This window comes from Apiospora marii (assembly GCF_038362585.1).
Source record: "Apiospora marii strain CBS 49790 chromosome Unknown utg000013l_segment0_segment0, whole genome shotgun sequence".
NCBI lineage: Eukaryota > Fungi > Ascomycota > Sordariomycetes > Amphisphaeriales > Apiosporaceae > Apiospora > Apiospora marii.
In genome coordinates, this window is record NW_027117384.1 from 2,235,458 (window position 1) to 2,258,036 (window position 22,579).

Below are 22,579 nucleotides of genomic sequence, written 5' to 3' on the forward strand. Positions count from 1 at the left end.
TAGGGCTTACTTTCATGCAGTGTGTTACACACCAGCATCGTAAGTGTTGCGCCAAGGCTCTTCATCAAGATACGGCATACGACGCCTGCATAGATGTGCCGGAAGAAAGGGGAGAGTGCCTAGAGAGTGTGTGAGAATTTAGTGTTGCCCTTCTAGACCTGGCGCCGGAAATCAGTATCGCCACCGTATAAATAGTCCCCTGGACGCCCACGACGAACATGACTATAAGTGCCCGCAACATACTACACTGACGTCTTATTTACGCCATAGAATCCATATCTCTTAGTCCTTCTCGGTATTCCCAATAGTACCAACCCTCCTCATTCCTATAATACTAACAAGCAACACGGTGGCAGTGCTTGCAAAGATAGTCCAGAATGCAGCGCGGTAGCCGTCCATCGTTGCCGTCTTTCCCTCGGCGTGCGAGTGCTCCGTCACCGATGACGCAATCGCAGCCGTCACAGCAAGTCCGACAGCGTTACCAAACTGTGCGACTTCGTTGAAGACACCGCCAGCAAGTGATTGGACCTCGGCGGGGAAAGCATCGGATATGAGCAGGTTGGAGACACTGAAAAGGACTACAAAAAAATGTCAGCTGAGTTCGTATTTGATCTTGTCAAGCTTTTTTCTTCTTCGAAATTCCACGACACTGTAAGGAGCGCCATTCTTACCCCAAGGATTGACCGGGCAGAGAAACAATGCCCAGAACGGTCTCAACCAGTAGTTCTCGTTCTCACCCACAGTCGCCATGAGAGCTGGCGAGATGAGAGTGACGCAGGTGGAGACGACGACAAGCGTTATAACCTTCACCCGCGAGATGACGTAGACCAGAACGATGTTGACGGATGTGCCCATGACGATTTGTGAGAAGTATCGGATGGAGGATTGCAGAGCCGATAAGCCCTGAACTTCTTGGAAACTGGTGTGAGAGGCGTTGTGTCAGTGGATATTTATCTCCAAAGGCCGCAACAACTATGCTTATTGAGGGGTAGCGAGACATACTATAGTGTGGTGAAGTACTCGATGCCGTTTAGCGAAGACCAGCAGAAGAAAACACATAGGCAAGCTGATGTGAAAGAGGCCTTGCGCCACAGCCTGTTGGGGATGAGTGCCGGCTTCCCGATCTGAACCTGGCGATGCATCCAGAAAGGGAAAGCAATAAGAAGAAGGAACGACACGATGAGGAGGACGATCTGGGCGAGCTTCTTGACGTTGCGCCAATCTGATGTGATCATGGCAAGCACATACACTACAAGTTTCTGATTAGCTGGATCCTGCACTGGGATGCTGGCTCGGAAATGCAAGCTATGGGCAGGGAGAATGCGTTTTTCTTTGTCTTCGCTTCACAGACTTCACTTACTCAATAGTGCCAGAGCCACGCTGAGAATAAGTACTCCTATCCAGTCAACATCCTCGCGGAGTCTGCGCGCCCACGTCTTCTTAGACGGATGCCGGACGTCGGGAAGGGACCAGACAGAGATGACGGAGATGACAAAGTTGACCATGGCCATGATGAAATAGGCCCAGCGCCAGCCGATGGTGTCGGTAAAGACGCCGCCGAGCACGAGCCCCAGGGCGTAGCCAAGCGGCTGGGCCATGCCGCTCATGGCGAAGGCCGTGTTGCGCCAGTGGCCCTTCGGGAAGGTGTTGGTGATGAGGCTGACGGTGGTGGGCAGGCACATGGCCATGGCGACGCCCAGGCACGTGCGGAACATGATGACCTGCAGGCCCGTGACGGAGAAGCCCAGGGCCACGGTGAAGACGACGAACAGGAAGCTGCCCGCGACCCAGACGCGCTTCGGGCCCAGGATGTCGGCGAAGGAACCGAAGACGTGCAGGAGGCAGCCTGCTGCGAGGGCGTAGACGGCGGCGGGCCAGAGCATCTGTTGTGTCGACTCCCAGCATCAGCAGGTATTGCGCTTCCAGGACAAGGGATACACATCATTGAGCAAAGGCAGGTATAAGCAAGAAGGGAAAGAATAAGGCACGAAGGTTGCTCACCAAACCGGTGGGCAGGTCAACATCCTTGGCGATACGCGGGAGCGCCGCGATGAGGATTCCCGAGCCCATAGTATTGAGGAAGTTGATGCCGGCGAGGGTGGTAATGACGCCCACTCCCTTGGTCTTGGAGACTCGCATCTGCTGAAGCGGCGGCGAATCATCTTGATTGGAGGCTGGCGGGGCTTCCTCGTCGCTTGATTGCGGATTCGACTTCTCCGATATAACGGGAAACAACACGTCTTTGGTGATTTTACTATTCATTGTGTTGGAGCTCTACTGGGTGACTATGGGAGCCAGAACGGAGAAATCAAGAAGGTAGAAATTAGGAAAGTGCCGCTACGCTCTCAGCATTTATCGGGACTTCTTTTTCAGGAGGAGGGTGAAATCTGTTGACTCTATGGCCAATGTAGTGACAAAGTTGGATGTCGCCCCCTCTTCCTACCTAGAAGGAGTGGTCTTGCTCGGGCTCCTCGAGATGAAATGTATACATGTACACCCACTCTACCTACATGTGGGATTTTAAGAGCGGGCATGTACTGAATACTCTCGGTCTTCTATGCATTACATGTTCAACATAGTAAATCTGCTCTACCGTATCTTGAGAAACTGAAATCCGTTTTCCTCTGCGAGAAACGGTGATTCGAGTAAAGGCATATTCTGGGCTCGTGGCGCGAGCTGGGTCCCACATGTCCCATCAATGTCACATAAGAGGTGCAAAGCGAACCATACAATCCTTCTGGTCGAGGAAAGAACGGCTAACACTTTTTCTGTTAAGGGAAGGAGCATAACGAGGGGCGAAGTCAAACCAATAGATTCGTGCTTGGCCAACGACGGATGCCAATGGCAAGCACGACCACTTTGGAAAGCGTCACAGATGCAAAGTCCAGGTTTGGGAGTTCATATTCTGGATAGAAGAATATGGGGATGTATCCCATATTGGTGCATCTCCTTGGCGATGTTGTATATGAACTGCAGGGTGTATTTGATGCGAGTGTGCGGCGCTGCTTCGTTGGGTTCATTGACATGCACTTCGTCACAAGACGATATGGTAGGTAAGGGAATTGGCAAAATTTAGAAAATCCTTCAGACACCGAAGTTCCCTTGTTGTTGTACATCGTGCAACAAGGTTGAAGAATAGGAGAAGATGCACGGGAGTGTGCAACCACCACCACGACAACTTATGTGGCAGTGTAACACAATTGCGATCATAAATATATTCCCGCGCGGCAAAAGCTACGCGAATACCGTCACCTACATATACAAATGCAAATTATACATCGATTTGCTCCGTTCCATCGCGGTGTGCTATCACATCGCCAGATCAGGGGAAGTGGGGTGTTCCCTTGGCAGCTGTGCTTGGCTAAAGGTATAACGATGCGAGGTAGGACTATGTACATGTAGCTAGCAGACGAGCAGGGGTTGGATAAATGCATTGCATATATGCACCTTCGGAACTCGTATCCTCATGCAACCTCACTCACGTATAAGCCAAGCTGACTCATCGATGATGACGGTCCTGCTCACGACAGCAGTTGGATGAGACTACCTACTTAAAGCCAACGCACTGGAAATCCAACCTGCAGAAAATCAGGACACCATCACGATTTATATATATTGACTGTCTCAACTCGACCCCAAAATTTCTTGGGACTATCCACCCACGACAAACGAGGCAAACAAGGCAAAGCCACGAGGCCAACGCTACACCAGGTCAAGATGGGATCAACCGGTACCGATAAGATCATTCTGTACACCAACCACACATGCACATGTACGTTGCCGCCCAACTGTATCACTCCCACATCCGGAGCGTAGTATCCTAACTTGACAGGGGCCAACCGCGCTGACGTTGCACTGGCCGAGCTGGGGGTCCCCTTTGAGGAGAGAATCATCAACGTCGATGGGCCGCGGCCCCCTCACTCTTGAAGATCAACCCCCGCGCGCTGGTGCCCGTCCTGCTATGGAACGACGAGATCATCATCGAGTCGGCCATCGTCTGCCAGTTCCTGGTGGACATGTACCCGTCGCACCTGTGCCCTTCCCCCACGACCGCGGAGGGGGCCCTCCGCCGCGCCAGCATGTCTTTCTTCACCGACGCGTACTGGACCAAGTTCCATACCCTGCTGTTCAGGCTCTTCGAGGCCCCCACTGCAGCCGATGAAGAGAAGGTGGTGGACGACGCCGTGCAGGGGTTGGTGCGGGAGGTCGAGCCGCTATTGGGGGATGCCGCCCCCTTCTTCGGGAAGAGCCCGCGGCTTACCCTGGCCGAGGTGAGTTGAAACCCAGCCACAAGGGACCCGGGGGCAGGGGTGTCCGTCTTACGTACATACCTTAAGTCGAGGTTCCTCCGCCAATTTACCCCGACTCTCGTACCTACCAACCTACCATTTGAATGACTGGCTGACATTGGCACTTTTTGTTCCCCAACAACCACAGGTCATCACCGGCCCATTCGCCATTCGGGCCGTCACCCTGTCCAAGCACGGGGTCTATCCCACGAGCCTGAACCGCCAGATTGAGGAGCAGGCGCCCAACTTCCACAGGTGGGCGATCGCAGTCTCTAGCCACCCCAGCATCACGGCCGTCTTCGACGAGCAGGTCCACGTCGCCCGCTCGCGCGCCAAACGCGACCGCATGAGGAAGGCGGCCGGCCTGGCCCAATAAGGGTCGACGCCCGCGACCTGCGTTGGGGATTCGGGGGATGGTCATCCTACCTACATACATTGGGAACTTTCCCAAAACGGCTTTCTGCGCCTCGGGATGGCAGGCCTGCTTGTATGTATTTCGGGACGCGTGCGCGTGTGACACACACGGGATACAGCACGTACATAGGCGAGGGGATCTTGGTGGAGGGTCGGTGATCAATAGCAGGGGTTTGAGGATTGCTCGTTCTTGTATTGCCGCGGTTATTATGATTTTGAATCAATGACTGTGAAGTCTTTGCTGCCAATAGCTACCCGTCTAGAATATTCACGGCAGCGAGTGTGTGTTACATGCTTAGCCCCCATCCACCTGCACCTTCCCAACTAATTACATGTACGATATCGGTTGGATCCCATCTCTATCTCTTCCTTGGCCTACTTACTCGGCAACCTCGGGAAGTCGCACCTCCGGCTTCTCCCCAAGCCTATCCCGAATCTCCCTCTCGACTCGCGCCACGTCGCCCTGGTCCCGACCGCCCCACACGATATCCGCCATGTGCGTGCTGCCATTGTCGCCGCCCTCCTCGCCACCACCATCAATCGTCGCCGTGGCCGTGACGACAGCCCGCCCGCTCTGCACCAACCCATTGAGCCGCTCGTAAATGGCATCGGCCCGCGCCCCCGCGTACTCAAACGCCGCGAACTGCGCCAGCGCCAGCCCGCGCCGCTCCCAGAAGTGGCCCGACATGAAGCAGATGGGCATGGACCCCGTGAAGCGCGCGTTGAGGTCGACGACGAACTGTTTTCTGGCGGGTGTTTTGTCCGTCACGATGTCGATGCCCGCCCAGCCCACGAAGGACGCGGGCAGTCTTCGCGCCGTGTCCCGCAGCGTCTCGCACACGTAGGCTTGTAAGCGGGGCTGGGCGCTGTAGTCGATGTGGCCGCCTGTCCACTTGCCGCTCGGGGTGAGGGTCTGGATCGTCACACCCAGGATCAGGGGGTTCGTGCGGTCGTGCGCCGTGCCCGGGGCGCCGACGAGGAAGTGCACGGCTAGGTCTTCGGACAGGTCTATGTAGTCGGATAGTAGCACCTCGCTGACGCCGCGGCGTTGGTACGTGGCTAGCGCGACGAGTGTCGAGGCTCGCTCGGGCTCGGTGCGTACCAGGTAGGTCCCGAAGCCGCAGCCGGCGCGGCAGAGCTTGACGACGAAGGGGGTAGGCCGTGTGAGGAATGGGGATGATGAGGTTGGGGACGAGAGATCTGTGGTCTGTAGGTCTATGATGAGGGAAGGCGGCGTGCGCATGCCTGACGTCACGAGGTATTTCTTGGAGTTGATGTCGTAGGCTTCCTGCGGGTCGATGAGGCAGTCGTGCTCTCGCATCCAGCCCTGGGGTCTCCAGAAGAGCAGCTTCTTCTTCTTGTCTTCTAGTTGCCTTTCCGTGCCGTTTACTTCCCCCGTAGCGCTAGTTTTCGCAGTCATACCCCGAAGCTGCTCAGAGACCGGGCCGCGCTCTAGGTCTACAAAGCGCGGTACGTGCCGCTGGCTCCGGGGCAGCTGCGACAGCGCGGTGCGCACGCCCTTGGCCGTGATGTTGGGCCCGAAGAAGAGGACCTCCATGTTGCCGAGGCCCCAGGCCCGGCGCAGCGGCTTGATCCCCAGGATGACTTTGCGCAGGCGGTCCTGCGCCGCCCGGTCGTCGTCCGGGTAGGGCACCGGCTCCTCGTCCTCGGGCCAGACCCGCTCCCGCGGGAAGTGGGCGTGCAGGTCCAGCCCCCCGAAGACGCAGTACATGGTCACGACGAAGGGCCCGCGTATGCCGTGCTCGCGGTACAGGTCCGCCAGCGTCGTGTCCAGGTGGACGGTGGGGAGCTTCGGGATGATCATGGTCGGTGGTGGTGGTGGTGTGACGTGCACGATGAACAAGGGGGGCGTAGTATAACTAACTTTTCTATTTACTACAAGTAGTTCATTCGTATGTAGATTACTCTAGAATTCAATCTTGTTTAACAAGGATTTATTTTTCATCTCCTTCGCCTTTGGAAAATTTGTCCCTGGGAACCAACTGCGTCTTGCTCGAAAGATTGGTGTCACCATGACGCTTTTACAGTCATCCTGCTTGTCGCTGACATGACAGTACGTTAGTTCTTCTCTTCACCTGACCCTGGGCTCGCTTACATCACGTCAGCCAGCAACGATATGTCGGTGAGGCTCAAGCCAGGTGTCCGGTTTCACCACCTCAAGTCAACATTCGTCACGGCTGACTGCCTGTCTGCCTGGCTACTAGCAGCTCGTTCCCGAAATCTTCGGATGGTAGACCCCATCCTCAGCCGTCAACCGGTGTAGTTTAACCCGGCAGCGCGGTCCGAATCCTTCGGTTTTCGCAAACTGTTGCCCTGTCTGTTTTTTCCCAATGGGCGGGCTTGGCTTTTCTTCGAACGTGGGGTCAGGTCCCTGATTGGGCCGCCTGTTGTGCCAGGGGTCCTGTTATAAGTTGTGTGCCTAATGCGGCAAGACGTTTAGGGAAGAAACCAGGTTTGTGCGATGAGGATCTACAACACCGGGGAGGGGGATGCAGATAAAATCTATTACATGTATACTTACTTAGCATACAAGTACACTCGGGCCCAAGCTCGACGGACTCTATCTATTGCTCTCAGAGATGATGTACTAATCTAAGGGTATCCAGTCAGCTCTTGGTTCGGCGGAAGACCGGCACGTGTTGTGGTACCTTTCCCCAGCATGAGATGCGTAGGGCAGATGAAATTGTATCATAATTCCGTATTGTCACCACGCGATCCGGATTATCGCGTGTGTTGGTTGTTGGTTCATGCCAGTGGGTCCCATTAATAAGTAGGATCCGAACCACTCTCGCACTTCTCGCAGACTATTTCCCCAGATTCGTGACCTGGGCAATGGGGCTGATAACTTTGCCGATCATGCTTCTATATGCATGTTGGTTCACAGCTCGCAAGGGGGAATTGGCATATGCATTTACCACGAATTGCATCCACCACCACCCAAGCTGTATCCATGGGGCTCGATAGTTTGGTTACCTCCAAATCCGGGACCACGAGCTCGTCGCCACGTTTTTACGGGCGCTTAGACGGCTCTGGAATTGTGTTCAGGTAGACCTTCCTGATCAAGACGTGTTTTACTTGGAGATGTTGGTGTTGGTTGTGGAGGTGGCGATGCCATCACAATAGGGGCCCCCTTTTCTCCAGTTCGAGCGTTGGTTCGTCATAATCATAACTTTTTCAATCTTTCAAGATATTAACCAAAAATCATCCTTACAATGTCTATGAGACTGGGACATTACTATAGCTTGGAATATTTACCGATGACTTCAGTCTCAAAAGAGAGGGTGGGAACTGGGAATGATCATATCCCAGAGCTGGAATTAACAGTATTCACCTTGTCCATGGCCCAGATATCATTCATTTCGTAGACACTATTGAACCTGGAAGACGCTTCCAGAACTATCGAAGAGACCGATACATCATTTCTGTTCGGATAATCTTACTAGTCGCCACCCTTCTAACACCTAGGATCAGAGGCAATCCCGTAAACAGATACGAAGATGGTACTCCCTGTGAGTCGACTCAGGCAACCATAGGCAGACCTTGACGTCAATGATACAATGCTCCTTATTGAATGGAGTGGCAGCACGAGAAGGAAAACAAGGTATGCGAGAGAGCGGCACATAGTATATATTGTAAGGGGTGGTGATAGGCTGTAATAAATAGTCTTAACGACGGCGTCCTTTGCCCGGTAAGGGACGAGGGCGGGCTGGCTTAGTTGGTTAGAGAACTGGTTGCAGCGCCGTGGCATATAGACCGGTACATGATGGTGTGAACCTCTGGACCAGCGCGTTGTAATAAGCTGGCTACAGTCGGGTTACATCAACATGAATAGTTTACAAGATCAAATTTACTGGTGCATGTCTTATACCAAGGATGGTAGCACGGAGTATAGCGTAAGTAGAGCACCGTGCAGTGCCGGTAATACTGCTGCCTACTGGCCAAGAAGAAAGACCTATGCTATCTATTGACATTTTTGAGTACATGCAGGGGACAGCAGCATACTGTTATGGTTGGAGCTTGGAGCCCGCATACAAAGTCTCATACAGATCTTGCGTAGGAGTTCCAGCTTAGTGTATATAATGAAACAAGGATCTTATTGATCGAGAAAAGCTACGTTTGGACAAGAAGTCTCAACTCGAACTGAATACCCTGAAGTTTAGAGCCCGTCTCGAACAAATTCCACAGCCACGGTGTGCGAACTTCATGTAGTCGTTTAGCGATGAAGAGTATGCTTCCCACCATGGGAGCTACCAAATAACGATCCTCAGAGGCTTCGGTAGTATTTAGCCAAGTCTATACATTCAATTCTGGAGAATATGGCAGCCCATAGTCTTCTACGATCCTCGACAGAATGGTCAGCCCTCGGGATGCTCGGTCGACGATAGGCTTCCCGGCAGTTTCGGGGGTCAGCGAGGCACCTTAATGCTTATGCGGACGAACTGGGCCGTAGCTGGCACCTGTCATTGAGACAATTAATCCGTCATGCTCGCATGTTGAACTTAGATCAATTCTTGATCGTTGTTGGATCTGATATCGAAACATCATCTGTGTGCCTCTGCAACCTCGAGTGTACGGATAGTGTAGCCACGAGCCGCTGTGCACCACCTATGCAATTGGCAGACTGGATAATCACGAAAGACTGCGCCACGTATTTAGATGTTGGTCTGTGTCGAAAGAAACTACGGCTCACGTTGCCCAGTGCATCCGCTTTCACCACCACACTACTGATCGTATGTTGGCTTGGTTTGGGGGAATCGTTATTCATTAATGATCTCTCATAAGATTCGTTCTACTAAACACGACACAGACAGGCTAAATCGCAGCAACAAACTAACCAGCCACCCAATCATTCTCTAAACAGCTTCGTGAACCCGCCCGCGGGGGGCTGCAGCCAGTTCCGCTCGTCGTACTTGGTGCCCTCGCCCTCTATCACGTGGAAGGTGTAGATGATGCGGCCCTTCTGGCTCAGGTTCTTCTCGCTCTTGTGCAGCAGGTTGCCGTGGATCAGGACCAAATCCCCGGCCTTGACCTCGCCCATGACGTACTCGTCGTCCTTTGGCTCCTCCTTCGCCTTCTCGCCCCGCAGGTGCTCGCCGTACTCCTCCGCGTTGGGGAACTGCGGCCCCTGGTTGTCCGCAAACGTCGTGCCATTGCCCTCGGCGTCGCGCACGAAGCGCTGCTTCACGGGCGCCCAGCGGTGGCTGCCGGGCAGGAAGCTCAGGCAGCCGTTCTCGGCCGTCGCGTCCTCGAGCGCGTACCAGAAGCCCACGGCGCTCGGCGGGTCCGTGTAGAGAAACGTGCTGTCCTGGTGCGGCGGCACGGCGCCGCCGATCTCGGGCTGCTTGCAGATGACCATGCTCTGCAGCACGCGGGGGTCCTTAAATCCTAGCGCGCGGGCGGCGGCCGCCGGGTGCGACTCCTTGCGGCCGGCCTCGATGGAGCCGCCCGTGGTGCCGGCGCCCAGCAGGTCCGGGTTGAAGACGGGGTCGAGCAGGGCCTCGAAGGGCTTCGAGAGGGCGTGCAGGTAGTGGCCGATCTTGTTGATGGCGCGGGCCTTGGGCTTGGTGAGCTCGCCCGTCTCGGGGTGGAAGGCGTCCTCCTCGAAGAAGAAGCGGACCTTGTCGCCCGAGTCGAGGAAGTAGTCGTCGCCGACGTGGGCCGAGCGCTCGCCCGTGCTGAACTTGGTCATCGGGTGGTCGGCGAGCGAGAAGTCCTCGAGCAGCGTGTGCGTCTCGTCCAGCAGCGCCTTGACCGTCGTCGGCGGCAGCGCGTTCGGCACGATCACGTAGCCGTCGCGGTGGAAGGCCTCGAGCTGCGTCGGCTTCAGGCCGCCGTAGGGCCCGTGGGGACTATCCTCGGCTGTTCCTGCCGTAGTGGTGGTGGTGGTGGTGGTGGCGGTCGGCATCGTGGTGGCGGCGGCGGCGGCGGGATCCGAAGGTGTTTCTTGGGACGGTCGGTCGGAAAACCGCGAAACACCGCCGAAGAGGAGATCGTCTTGCATTGGTCTCGCGGGTGTCTGCGGAAACTGGGGAAAATGAGCGAACCTGCGCGCGCCGTGTGCTATCAGAGGTCAGAGGTTTCGTACTTTCGGGTATATGGCTGGCTGGCTGACGCGGGGCAGGCGGTTATTGTGTAAGGTCAATAAGAGGTAGGTACCAGACGCTTCTCCACTGAGGGGTACTTGCTTGTCCCCCCTGTTTGTCTCTCCTGTATAACGTATGCGACATGAACCAAACTGTGTCTGGATTGCCCCTTCTACGTGTGGTGACACAGTGTTGATTTGGTGCCATTCCACACGGCTCAACCTAATCCGACTTGCTTCATTTCACTGTCGGTCAGGCCGTTTGGTCCTGTTTCTATACTCATTCAATATCTTGGATACAGTTATAAGATCGTTTTAATTGCCGGATTACCTTAATTTTATCTTCCGAACAACCGGCCTTCACGTGCATCCTTTGTTTGACAGTTTGACAGCAAGCAGTATGGCGTCAACCAACGAGATCCTCGCCGGGACCCCAGCCCCTGAGATCCTGGATGACCGCATATGGGTCGACGGCTGTTGGGACTTCTTCCATCACGGCCACGCCGGTGCCATGCTGCAGGCGCGCCAGCTTGGCACCGAGCTGTACGTTGGTGTGCACTCGGACGAGGACATCCTCGACAACAAGGGACCTACGGTAATGACGCTGCAGGAACGGTAGGGACAGCTTCTTTCTACATTGCAATCCCGGTTAATGTCGGTACTGATGATCCCTGAAGACTCGCCGCGGTCGATGCCTGTCGCTGGGTCACCAAGTCCGTTTCACATGCGCCCTACGTAACACAGTTGGACTTCATTAGCCATTACGGCTGCAAGTATGTGGTCCACGGCGATGACATCACGTCTGACAGCGGCGGCGAAGACTGCTATCGGTTCGTGAAGGCAGCCGGGCGATTCAAGGTCGTTAAGAGAACCCCGAGCATCTCCACTACCGACCTGGTCGGTCGCATGCTACTCTGCACCCGCACGCATTTCATCAAGTCGTTGGAGAAGGTCCTCTCGGGCGATGAGGGTCATGGGACCGAACTCGAGAGGAAGGCTGAAGGCGACGCCATGTCCAAGCGCATCCAGCAATACGCTACTGACGCATCTGGAAAGAACCCGGGCGCCGACGTCTGGTTCTGGTCAGCTTCCCAGGCCGCCAAAGCTGAGGCCGGGGAGGAAGAACAGGGATCCTTCCGTCAATTCCTGACAGGAGCCGGGCCTCAGCCCGGACAGAGGGTCGTGTACGTTGACGGTGGGTTTGATTTGTTCTCCAGTGGACACATCGAGTTCCTCCGACTCGTCGTGGAGGCCGAAGAGACCCTAGCCCGCAAGGAGGGGTGGTACGATCAGCAAGCCGTTGATGAGCGCAAGGGTAAAGGCTCCGACTATGGCCCCGTTTTCTTGGTCGCGGGAGTCCACGATGATGAGGTCATCAACCAGTGGAAAGGGGTCAACTACCCTATCATGAACATCTACGAGCGAAGCTTGTGTGTTTTACAATGCCGGGTATGTTTGCCAAACCTCTTGTACTACGTAACCCGCTGGATAACTAACAAACGGATCACAGCATGTCAATGCGGTCATCTATGGTGCTCCCTTTTCACCTACCAAGGCATACCTCACTTCATCCCCATGGGGAACACCCGACGCAGTTTACCATGGACCAACATCCTTCATGCCGCTGTCGTACGACCCGTATGAAGCTCCCAAGCAGATGGGGATCTTCCAGGAGGTCTCCCAGCATCTTTTCCAGGATGTGAATGCTGGCACAATTGTCCAGCGCATCATGGCGAGCCGCGCATTGTATGAGGAGCGACAGAGGAAGAAGGGCATGAAGGCCACAGTGGAGGATGCCGCACGCGAACGGGAGATTCTGGAGGAGGAGCAGCGCCGTAAGGAAGAAAACATGGCGAAGTCGTAAAGTGGACCGGCTATCCAGGGGTTCCGGAGGCCCCGACAAGGATTTGATGATCCTTCAACAGGAACACATGGCGGTAGGGATACGGATCAGAACCGATCAGCCTTTCAACCAGTAATAGAAAATAAGCAATATACCCCGGGGTGCTGCCTGATGATTCCCCTAAACCGACGGAAGGAACTTTTTACATACCGGCATCTCCGCGGTTGGGACAGCTGCCCAAAGTTTGAAATTAGACAATCTGATGGTATGGACCCACACCAAGCTCCTGGGTTCACGAATACCAACGATTTGGGATGGCAGACAGACCCTTGATCAGAAGCCTTGACATCGCTTGAAAAGAAAGCGATGTAGCATTCAGGGTCCATACTGTGTTACCCGAAAATCTCAGCATGAATTGATACGAGTGGCGATTGTCAGAGGCTGAGTATGCTTCTTAACACTAGGGAGCGATAGCTGAAAAAGGCCACTCGGGGTCTGGTCCGGAATGACCTAACAGGTATGTACACACATGTGATGATGTACACATCCACTCTACCCAGAATGGGATTCATTAGAGAGCCGTAGAATCTTCAATATTCTTCTCCAATACTCTGCATAGCAATTTTGTTCTATTACCCTTCTTGTACGAACTCGGAATCTATTTTTCCAGTTTGAGAATGGTGTATTGAACGACCCAAGGAGGGTCTGGAGGTATGTGCACGTTATTTTGAGGTAACGCGATGCGCTGGAGCCCATTATTTCCAGCGCCTCCCAGCTTCCAGGGATTTTGCGACAGAAGAACGTCAACTTGCAGCTAGGAAGCTAGGCCAGCCCGAAAGCATAGACTCCCCGGCGCCCAATGCATTCCCGAGTGCTACGGTGCAAGGTGCTACCTACCCTAGAAGGAGCTTGGGCCATGTCGCCTGCGCCGCTCGACACGGGAAAGGTAAAATATGCAGATCAATCAGCTCGTCGCCGGAATTCACAGACCAGATCCAATGACCAGCTCATGGGGACCGAGGACCCCGTGATGCACGAATGAGATGCATCGAACCGAGATTGGGGCGATTGGGCTTGTTTTTCCGGCTGCGTTGGCATTGGCAATCAATTCGAAGCTGGACTCGTCAGAGCGCGCCGAGGCGGGAGGTTGGCATGAAAGGGGCTGCCCTGCGCGACGGCCCTGCCTGCCTTTGTCATGCACAAACCGTTTGCCACCAGGGGTCCTCCAGTTAGTAAGAACTACCTTGGTGCCGAACTCAGGGCTGGCTGGCCCGTGCGCGGGGACGGGTGCAGTGGATTTGTTCTAGAAGGCGTGAAGAAGTCCGAATCGAAGCTTTGGAAGCGGCAATTGAAGGAGGGGAAGTGAGTACGGAATGCAGAGCTGGCTGGTTCGAGGATGAGTGATTGGCTTGCAAATACGTCAATTCCAGCAGGTAGTTCAGGCCTACCCCACCACCATCACGGCGCACTACGTTGTACACACGCAGAAGCCTTCCGGTCGCCATCATGGTTCATGCCTCGGGGCCGGGATCTACAAGGCTATGGAGGTGTTTGGGGGTGAGATATCGTCTGTGCCTGCCACCTCATGGTCTTAGTGAATAGAAATGCGAAGCCCAAGGCCAGAGAAGGCGGGCGTAGATTGAGACTTGAGTACATGACTGAGAGTGGGAAGAGCGAGCTTGAGTGAGCCACCTGCATTGCATTGCATCAAAGAAACAAACAATGGTAAAAGACTGCAGTCATCCATTGATCTGACCTGACTTCTTTCACGGGCTTCCCCCCCTCCCCTCCATCCCTAAAAGACAAAATTTCGCAATCCTCTGTTGCTGCAGTTTGCCAGGTATCAGAGTATCTATATTATAATATCCTACCTTTTCTTCGAACCGTCTTTACCGTCCACGGTGTCCTTCGACGGCATCACTTGGGGAAATACCAAGAAAACGGTCCTCTCTACCGCCCTACCCCTCCCACCATCCCCCTCAATCAGCTGCTTCTTCCCGACGTTTGGCAACAGAAATCCCGACGCATTCATTGTGAGAACAGGCAGAAGCACGAATCAGTGTCTCTCCCTCCTGCTTGAAATAAACATCAGCTAGTTGTCGCCTGCCCAAACTCTGTGGATTGCGGAGTAAGTGACGCATCTCTCTCTTTCGCTCTCTCTCCCTCTCTCACTACCTCCCCCCCGGCTGGCACGAACCTCAACTGAGTCCATGCAATTACTACTGTACATGCTGTCTGACTTGCCTTGTCTTAAGCCGCCCCTGCTTTTCCGCTTGATTCACACCTTCCTCTTACCACCATTGGATCGTCAGAGCATTCGCATCTCTTGCTCATCAGTTCTAGAGCAATTTGAAGAACGTACGTTGAAAGCGCCGTCTTTGGCCATTTTCCCTAGCAAGTTCAATCTCCTGGCAAGTCCCGGTCGTTCGTTCATTCCTTTCGCCTTTCCCACCCCCATTTCCAGCCCATGGTCGCTAGTGGCAGTTCGCTATCTTTGAAACCTGATGCGGATCACTTCTGCCTCTCTGCTTCAACTCCCTCCCAAACAACACACACACACACATCTTAATAAACCCCAGAGCAATACCAACAACACCCCCTTGTCTGTTGTCGCAGCACACTCCCCCAGAATACCCTCAAGTCTCTTTTCCAGTGCCCGTCTCAATCTCCGCCTGGCCTTTCGCTTCTAAATGAAGCGCACACGCACCACCGATTAGCGTCTTGCCCACTCAATTGCACTCTCCACAATCGGTAGTCCACCAGGTGGCATACCCCAGCTGGAACCAGACTTCCAATTAGCCACTACTCTTCTCCCTACTTTGCGGTCATATAATAAGTTACCTTGAGCCACCAGCCTCGAGCAACGCACCTAGGCACTGAGCCGTTAACCCAATCTATTCTTTCTCTCTCTACCCAAGTTGCGACTACTGCATCGCTTCCTCCATCCTCTAATTGCCTGCGTCGTCGTCGTTGTCGTCGCCATCCATTTGTTCTTGTCTTCTCATCTATTCTTTTCCCGTTTGATCACAGCTTCTGTTTTCGCGGGGACTGTGTACCCCTTTCGGCGAGACACACTCGACCTTTCACCTGAGAGCCTTGTGCCATCCTGCGCTACTCCCTTCCACAGCTCCTCATACATCCTACGCCATGTCTGACCTGGCCGCTTACCACAGAGAGTTGCAGGCGCTTGAGCAACGTCTCGTGCAAGACAAGCCCACCGATATACTACAATTCTGCTCCGACTACTTCATCCGACGCCTGGCGGACGAGCGAACACACCACCTATCAAAGAAGGCGAAAAACGGGCATACCCCTGAGCCTCTCAAGATGTCTGGAGCAACCTTCTCTAGCCCCTTCGCCAACTCAAATCCGTTCGGCGGTGATAGCAGAATGTCGGAGACAAGATCGGGATCTAGGTCACCCGCACCTCCTGACATGCTCAACATAATTGAGGAGGACGAGACTGATTCGGGCGCGTCTCCCTCCACACCATCCTTCTCCCTCTCCAACAATTCAGGCGGCGGCAGCCATTCGCGTGGCCTCTTTGGCGGCGATGCTCCGACCGATGGACCTCCGTCATCCATGCGGAATCCTCCAGACCCGAACTCGTATCCTGCCCAATACAACTTTGGAAGGCGCACGTCAGTATCCGCTGAGTCGCTCAAGCCCGTGGCGGATGTCAATGACAACTGGACTCCTCCCACCTTCCCCAAAACACCCGATCAACTCGAGCGCTTGAAGACGGCCATTTCCGGCAACTTCCTCTTCAACCATCTGGACGACGAGCAAAGTGCACAGATCCTCGGCGCGCTGGTTGAGAAGCCAATTCCTGCCAAAGACATCAAGGTCAGTAAATCAATTGGGATATGATGAGATACTCCAGACTCTGATCAAGCCGCTAACATTATCGATTTAGGTCATTACACAAGGCGATGCCGGCGACTATTTCTACGTCGTCGAGAAAGGCAGCTTCGACGTGTACGTCAACGCGTCAGGTGCGTTGGAGCCAGGCCCCAACGGCATGGGAGACAAAGTTAGCACCATTCAGTCCGGAGGCTCGTTTGGCGAGCTTGCGCTTATGTACAACGCACCCCGCGCCGCGACCGTCATTTCAGCCGAGTCTGGCTGCAATCTCTGGGCGCTTGATCGCGTCACGTTCCGCAGGATTCTGATGGAGTCCACATTTGCGCGTCGGCGAATGTACGAGAACTTCCTGGAGGAGGTACCGCTCCTCTCCAGCTTAACGCCTTATGAGCGTTCCAAGATCGCAGATGCGTTGGAGACTCAAAAGTTCCCTGAGGGTCATGTGATTATCCAGCAGGGTGACATTGGGACGTCGTTCTACCTCTTGGAGACAGGAGAGTGCGATGCCTACCTTGACCGGGAAGGCCAGCGGAACCACGTCAAACATTACAGCAAGGGCGACTACTTTGGCGAGCTGGCGTTGCTTAACGACGCGCCCCGGGCCGCAAGCATCATTAGTACCACTGATGTGAAGGTGGCCACGCTTGGCAAGAGCGCCTTCGCCAGATTGCTGGGCCCTGTTGAGGGTATTATGAGGAGAACAAAGTATCAAGGAGTGAAGTCGGGCGTGGAAGACATAGATCCTCTGCAGGCCGCGGCGAGGGATTAGGTCTTGGTCGGGTTGATCAAATTGGGATTCGAATAGGTCAATGGCGCATAGCTTCGAGGTAGCTGGGTTACGAGATGGCACTTAGAAACAAGCCGTTGGCGGCACATGTTCATGTATGGGTAGCAGTTTTACCATTACTCGGTTGAGAAGGCGTTTAAAGATACCTTCGCTTTCTAATTAGATTAACGCCTTTACCAATGCAATACGACGCGACTAGAGTTAACAAAACCTCTGTTCCTGCTCTTTATGTACCCGTGACGCGCCAATCCTGGTTGGCCGCGCTGTTTGTTACCTATACAGGCCTCTGGTCATTAAGCTGCAATATCACTGCAAACGTCGAGTTGTTCCTATATTCAAAGTTGCTTTTCGCTCGTCGTCCCAATCATGTCCTGATAGCTGACTGTCTCGATCTCTATTCCTCAGCACCGTTTCCGCTTGCCGCCGCCTGCCTTCGCTGTTCTATCTCATGCCGTAACCTCTCCACCGCCACCTCTGTCTCTAGGACACGGCCGACGCCGCGGCGCCAGGTGGCGTCGAGGCCGCGCAGCTCCTCGCCGACCTCGGTCTGCATCTGGCGGCGGCCGTGGTTGACGAGCTCGATGTCGCGCTTGACGGCGGCGAGGTCGCGCTCGAGCGCGGCGAGGTCGGCCTCGGCCTCCCAGTTGCCGACGAGCCAGGCGTTCTTGCCGTAGCGGTCGAGGAGGCCGAGGTGGGCGTGGCGGGCCGTCAGGTAGGCCTGGGCCGTGTAGGCGCGGCTGAGGGCCGTCTCGAGCTCCGCGGCATTGGTGCCGGCGGCGGCGAGGTCGTCCTCGTCGACTTCGTAGCGGGTTAGGTCGATGGCGGAGAGGGGTTGCTTGGCGGCGAGGCGGGCTTGTTCTTGTTGGTAAAGGGGGTTTGAGGCGGTGAAGGGGGAGTCGGTGTAGGGGGGCAGGGAGGGGTGTTGGGTGGTGCCGCTGTCGTCGGTTTGTTGTAGCGAGGCGAGTTCGGCGGCTATGAGGTGCTCGGCGGCGGTGCGCTCGGCGGCGGTGGGTTCTTTGTCTACGTCTGGTTTGGGGGTTAGAAGGGTTTTTATACTGGTACAATGGTGGGAGGAGGAAGGGAAGAAGAGACACGATGGTTGGGTGGTGTTGTTGGCTTACAGGGTAGAGATTCGTGGACGGTGGTTCGGATCGACATGTTGTCTGTCTGTCTGCTGGCCAACCGCCTGGTACTAGTACTGCTGAGCTCGCCGAGTCGTTTTCTCAGGGGTACTGCTAGAAATTCTGTGTCTTTGAGCGATTGCGATGCCTATGTCGTGGGTATGCAAGTAATTGGTCTTCTTGTTGTTTGTCTGTTTGCAATTGGCACTGAGCGAGCGCATCGCAATGCTCTAAGCACCCGACTATCAATCAATCAATCCTACTTTCGATAAGGCTTATCGGGAATTGATACGGCGCGCCAGTCACCAGCAGAGCAGAGGCCCCCACTCAAAGGCAGCAGGCCCAGAACTGCTGCAAGGAACTTATTAGAGTGCTCTAAGCTTTTTAGGCGCGCAGGATTAGGCGTTCCTGCTGGCCCTGCAATGCGACGGTCAATCGTCCTGATGACGACACTAGTTGGGGTAGCACCGGTTGCCAGCTGCAACAGATAGAGTTGAAGCTCTGCTGCAGTCGTGGAGCGACCTGGCTGGCTGGAGAGCTTCCCGCCCTCTCTCGTTAGCTGTCTCGGGTGGTCTCGAACGCCACGACCTAGTACAAAATCAAGATCAAATGGATCTTGATCGGTGCTTGCGGATTTTGACTCATGAGAGCGTAACAGCTGCACACACATGACCATGGACACGGAGAACATGAAGCTGAAATAGGCCCTTGCTGCCGCCGCTGCCCTTACTTAGGATCTATCTGGCCGAGAACCCATTTCTACAGTATATACTGTGCCTGCAAGTGTCAAGAATCAATACCGACTTTCAACCCCCTTGGTTCTATTTGCCTTCAACCTTGGTCCCCCCACACCTGCCGGTTTATGTCCGATGTTGGTAGTTGGTGCTAGCTTGCCGCGACCTCTGCAACTACCATTACAACAATAGTTAGAAGCTCTCCAGGAGAAGAACACATAAGAAACCGAGACGCCGTGATACCGTTGTGCCAGTTCGTCGAGGCTGGTCCTCCTCTGTCATCATTACACAATGGACCTGCCATCTCATCCCAGGACGCCCTCTCGCAGAAGTGCCCTTCTTTTCGCCGTCGTACTGTTAGTTTCCGCGACGACACTTGTCTCGTTATTGCCCAAGAACTTCTCCCACAGACTTCCGTCCTGGATCATAGCATCAGGTGGACATGACGGCGCAGAAGGAGCCGGCCACTTACAAGACGCTCCGGGCTCTGCGCAATACGTGGGCACAAAAGAACCCGAGCATGGAGACGAATACCTGCTTGGCGTCGGCAAAGCCGACATCACGGGTCCCTGTGTAGAAATCAACATGATGGGCTACGCCGACCCGAATCAGATCGGTACCGGGCTACGGCAACGACTACATTCGCGCGCCTTTATCGTGGCGGATCCGCAGCACCCTGATGAGCGCTTCGTTTACCTGGTGCTGGACACACAGTCCGGAGATACCGCCGTGCGCTACGGTATTCTGTCGGGCCTGCAAGAGCTGGGGTCCGAATACGCCGGCTACGGGCAACACAATATTGCCGTAACGGGAACGCATTCGCATAGTGGGCCCGGGGCTTGGCTCAACTATCTTCTCCCGCAAATCACTAGTAAGGGCTTCAACCACCAGAGCTATCGTGCCATCGTGGATGGGGCTGTCCTGTCCATCCGGAGGGCACATGAGAGTCTTGCCCCCGGCCATCTGAGCGTGGGTTCGACCAAGGTGTTTGGCGCCAACATCAACAGGAGCCTGTTTGCCTACCTTGCCAACCCGGAGACGGAAAGATCTCAGTACAACGCCAGTGCGGAAGACGACGGCTCGGTCGAGAAAGACCTGACCCTGTTGAACTTCCAGAGAGCTTCCGACAAGAAGAACATCGGAGTCTTGACATGGTTTCCTACCCACGGAACATCGGTCTATGGCAACAATACCCTGATCTCGGGTGATAATAAGGGAGTGGCGGCGACTCTTTTCGAGAACAGCGTGGTGGGCGATAAACACTCGGCAGAAGGGTTTGTAGCCGGATTCTCGCAAGCTAGCGTGGGTGATACGAGCCCCAACGTTCTCGGCGCTTGGTGCGAAGACGGGACGGGCCAGATGTGCAGCTTCAAGAATAGCACCTGCAGCGACGGCAAGTCACAGAAATGCCACGCCCGCGGGCCCCTCTTCACCACAGACGACACCGGTACCGCTTCCTGCTTTGAGGTGGGAAGGCGACAGTTTGAGCCCGCTAGGACCCTGTACGGCCAGCCGCACAAGCTGACCCCCATCCGCGGTCGCTGGGTCAAGTCCTTCCACACCTTCCACGACATGTCGAACCACAAGTTCGCGCTGCCCAACGGCACCGAGGTCACCACGTGCCCGGCGGCCCTGGGCTACTCGTTCGCCGCCGGCACCTCGGACGGCCCGGGCGCCTTCGACTTCACCCAGCACGACGGCGGGCCCAACACGACCTCGCCCGTGTGGGGCGTCGTCTCGGGCCTCCTGAAGGCGCCGACGGCGGAGCAGAAGGCGTGCCACCACCCCAAGCCCATCCTCCTCGACGTGGGCGAGGTCCAGAAGCCCTACCTGTGGACGCCCAACGTGGTCGACATCCAGGTCTTCCGCGTGGGGCAGATGGTCGTGGTCGTGAGCCCCGGCGAGGCGACGACCATGGCCGGCCGGCGCTGGAAGAAGGCCGTGGCGAACGAGGTGGCGGCGAGGGCCCAGCAGCAGCACGCCGGGCCGGGGCCTCACCCTCCGGCGGCGCCGGTGGTGGTGTTGGGTGGGCCTGCGAATAGTTATACGCATTACATCACGACTGAGGAAGAGTATGGGTATGTTTTAGGGATCTCGCGTTCTTTCATTTCAATGCTAACGAGTGATCCAGCATCCAACGCTACGAAGGTGCCAGCACCTTATATGGCCCACATACACTACAGGCGTACATCAACTTGACGCTATCCTTTGTGCCATATCTGGACGCGACTTCGCGCAAGAACCCTCCGGTAGGGCCCGAACCGCCCAACAACGTCAATCGCAGCCTGAGCTTCGTGCCCGGTGTGGTATACGACTCGCCCGGTCTCATGAAGAGCTTCGGAGACGTCATCACAGATGTGCCTGACGTGGTTCAGCGCGGTTCGGAGGCCACGGTTGTCTTTGTGGGGGCTAACCCGCGGAACAATCTAAGGCTAGAGCAAAGTTATGCCATGGTCGAGCGACTGGTGGAGTCGGACGACGACGCTGCTACCAGTGGCGATGATGATGATAAGACAGAGCTCCGCGCCAAGCAAACGAGGAGCAAGGGGGCTGAGGAGAAGAAGTGGCTCGCCGTCCGCGACGACACCGATTGGCACTTGGTGTTCCGCTGGCGCCGGACCAGCGAGCTGCTCGCGACGAGCGAGGTCACCGTCACCTGGGAGACGGAGACGTGGGCGGAGCCGGGCGTCTACCGCCTTCGGTACTTTGGCGACTCGAAGAGTTTGGGGGGGACGATTACGCCGTTTGAGGGGGTTAGTGGGGAGTTTACGGTGATTGCTTGAACTGGACTACTGTGGGCGTTTTGTTGTTCACGAAATTGAGAGGGGGGTTGTACTTTTTACAAGGGCCAGTAACAGATAGTTGTATAATGTCAGACATTCTAGCAGACCATACCCTATCAACATTGAGATGAAGCACTTGAATGTCATATCGCAGTACAACAGTGGCATATCTGGTTGAAATCGACTTAATGAATCGACTCGATCAGTTCAGGTGTGTAACGTAGATATCATACTATTGGGAGTCGATGCTTTGTCTGAAGTCTCACATCCTTCACAGGGAGTTGATGGTTAGCAGTATGGCATGCTCCAGTACGAAAGCGTGACTGCTTTGCTATCCATACGTTGGCGTACCGACTTTCTCTTTTCTTATTTTCTCCCAAGTCGGCTGAACTGCTATTCTGGCTCCATGTAATTGATGGTAATCAGTGGGTTTGCTATGATAGATCACAGATGAGTGACAGCATGGCTCATCCCCGAATGTGGTTTGCAATTGCTTGAAATCGACGTGACTGATTACAGCAAAAGCCAAAGAGCTGTGTCACGTCATCTTTCTCGTGAGCCGGTTGCAATCCCCTTCTGACGTTATAGAAGCTATGTCGATCAGCAAGCCACTTGAACGTGAACATGATCTTGGCTATATA

The 22,579-nt window shown here is 55.0% G+C and overlaps 8 protein-coding genes across 8 annotated transcripts; 4 read left to right on the forward strand and 4 right to left on the reverse strand.

Moving 5' to 3' along the window:
- Nucleotides 1–282: 282 nt before the first annotated feature.
- Nucleotides 283–2,262, reverse strand: PG985_015824 (uncharacterized protein; the record flags this gene model as incomplete). Its single annotated transcript, XM_066835590.1, has 5 exons — nt 283–578; nt 672–919; nt 1,003–1,249; nt 1,361–1,883; nt 2,002–2,262. The coding sequence occupies 5 exons, from the start codon at nt 2,260–2,262 to the stop codon at nt 283–285; spliced, it is 1,575 nt and encodes a 524-aa protein (XP_066676793.1).
- A 1,455-nt stretch (nt 2,263–3,717) lies between these two features.
- Nucleotides 3,718–4,665, forward strand: PG985_015825 (glutathione S-transferase; the record flags this gene model as incomplete). The annotated part of the gene is made up of 4 exons (XM_066835591.1): nt 3,718–3,772; nt 3,833–3,897; nt 3,930–4,271; nt 4,438–4,665. 4 exons carry the CDS (start codon nt 3,718–3,720, stop codon nt 4,663–4,665), a joined length of 690 nt encoding a protein of 229 aa, XP_066676794.1.
- Nucleotides 4,666–5,082: 417 nt separating this feature from the next.
- Nucleotides 5,083–6,528, reverse strand: PG985_015826 (uncharacterized protein; the record flags this gene model as incomplete). The annotated part of the gene is made up of 1 exon (XM_066835592.1): nt 5,083–6,528. One exon carries the CDS (start codon nt 6,526–6,528, stop codon nt 5,083–5,085), a length of 1,446 nt encoding a protein of 481 aa, XP_066676795.1.
- A 3,042-nt stretch (nt 6,529–9,570) lies between these two features.
- On the reverse strand, nt 9,571–10,629 carry PG985_015827 (Phytanoyl-CoA dioxygenase domain-containing protein 1; the record flags this gene model as incomplete). The annotated part of the gene is made up of 1 exon (XM_066835593.1): nt 9,571–10,629. The coding sequence occupies one exon, from the start codon at nt 10,627–10,629 to the stop codon at nt 9,571–9,573; it is 1,059 nt and encodes a 352-aa protein (XP_066676796.1).
- A 577-nt stretch (nt 10,630–11,206) lies between these two features.
- PG985_015828 (uncharacterized protein) lies at nt 11,207–12,670 on the forward strand (the record flags this gene model as incomplete). The annotated part of the gene is made up of 3 exons (XM_066835594.1): nt 11,207–11,421; nt 11,484–12,255; nt 12,317–12,670. The coding sequence occupies 3 exons, from the start codon at nt 11,207–11,209 to the stop codon at nt 12,668–12,670; spliced, it is 1,341 nt and encodes a 446-aa protein (XP_066676797.1).
- A 3,126-nt stretch (nt 12,671–15,796) lies between these two features.
- Nucleotides 15,797–17,282, forward strand: PG985_015829 (camp-dependent protein kinase regulatory subunit; the record flags this gene model as incomplete). Its single annotated transcript, XM_066835595.1, has 2 exons — nt 15,797–16,495; nt 16,566–17,282. 2 exons carry the CDS (start codon nt 15,797–15,799, stop codon nt 17,280–17,282), a joined length of 1,416 nt encoding a protein of 471 aa, XP_066676798.1.
- A 412-nt stretch (nt 17,283–17,694) lies between these two features.
- PG985_015830 (Pre-mRNA-splicing factor SPF27) lies at nt 17,695–18,458 on the reverse strand (the record flags this gene model as incomplete). The annotated part of the gene is made up of 2 exons (XM_066835596.1): nt 17,695–18,326; nt 18,422–18,458. The coding sequence occupies 2 exons, from the start codon at nt 18,456–18,458 to the stop codon at nt 17,695–17,697; spliced, it is 669 nt and encodes a 222-aa protein (XP_066676799.1).
- A 988-nt stretch (nt 18,459–19,446) lies between these two features.
- On the forward strand, nt 19,447–21,938 carry PG985_015831 (uncharacterized protein; the record flags this gene model as incomplete). The annotated part of the gene is made up of 2 exons (XM_066835597.1): nt 19,447–21,233; nt 21,287–21,938. The coding sequence occupies 2 exons, from the start codon at nt 19,447–19,449 to the stop codon at nt 21,936–21,938; spliced, it is 2,439 nt and encodes an 812-aa protein (XP_066676800.1).
- Between the last annotated feature and the right edge of the window lie 641 nt (nt 21,939–22,579).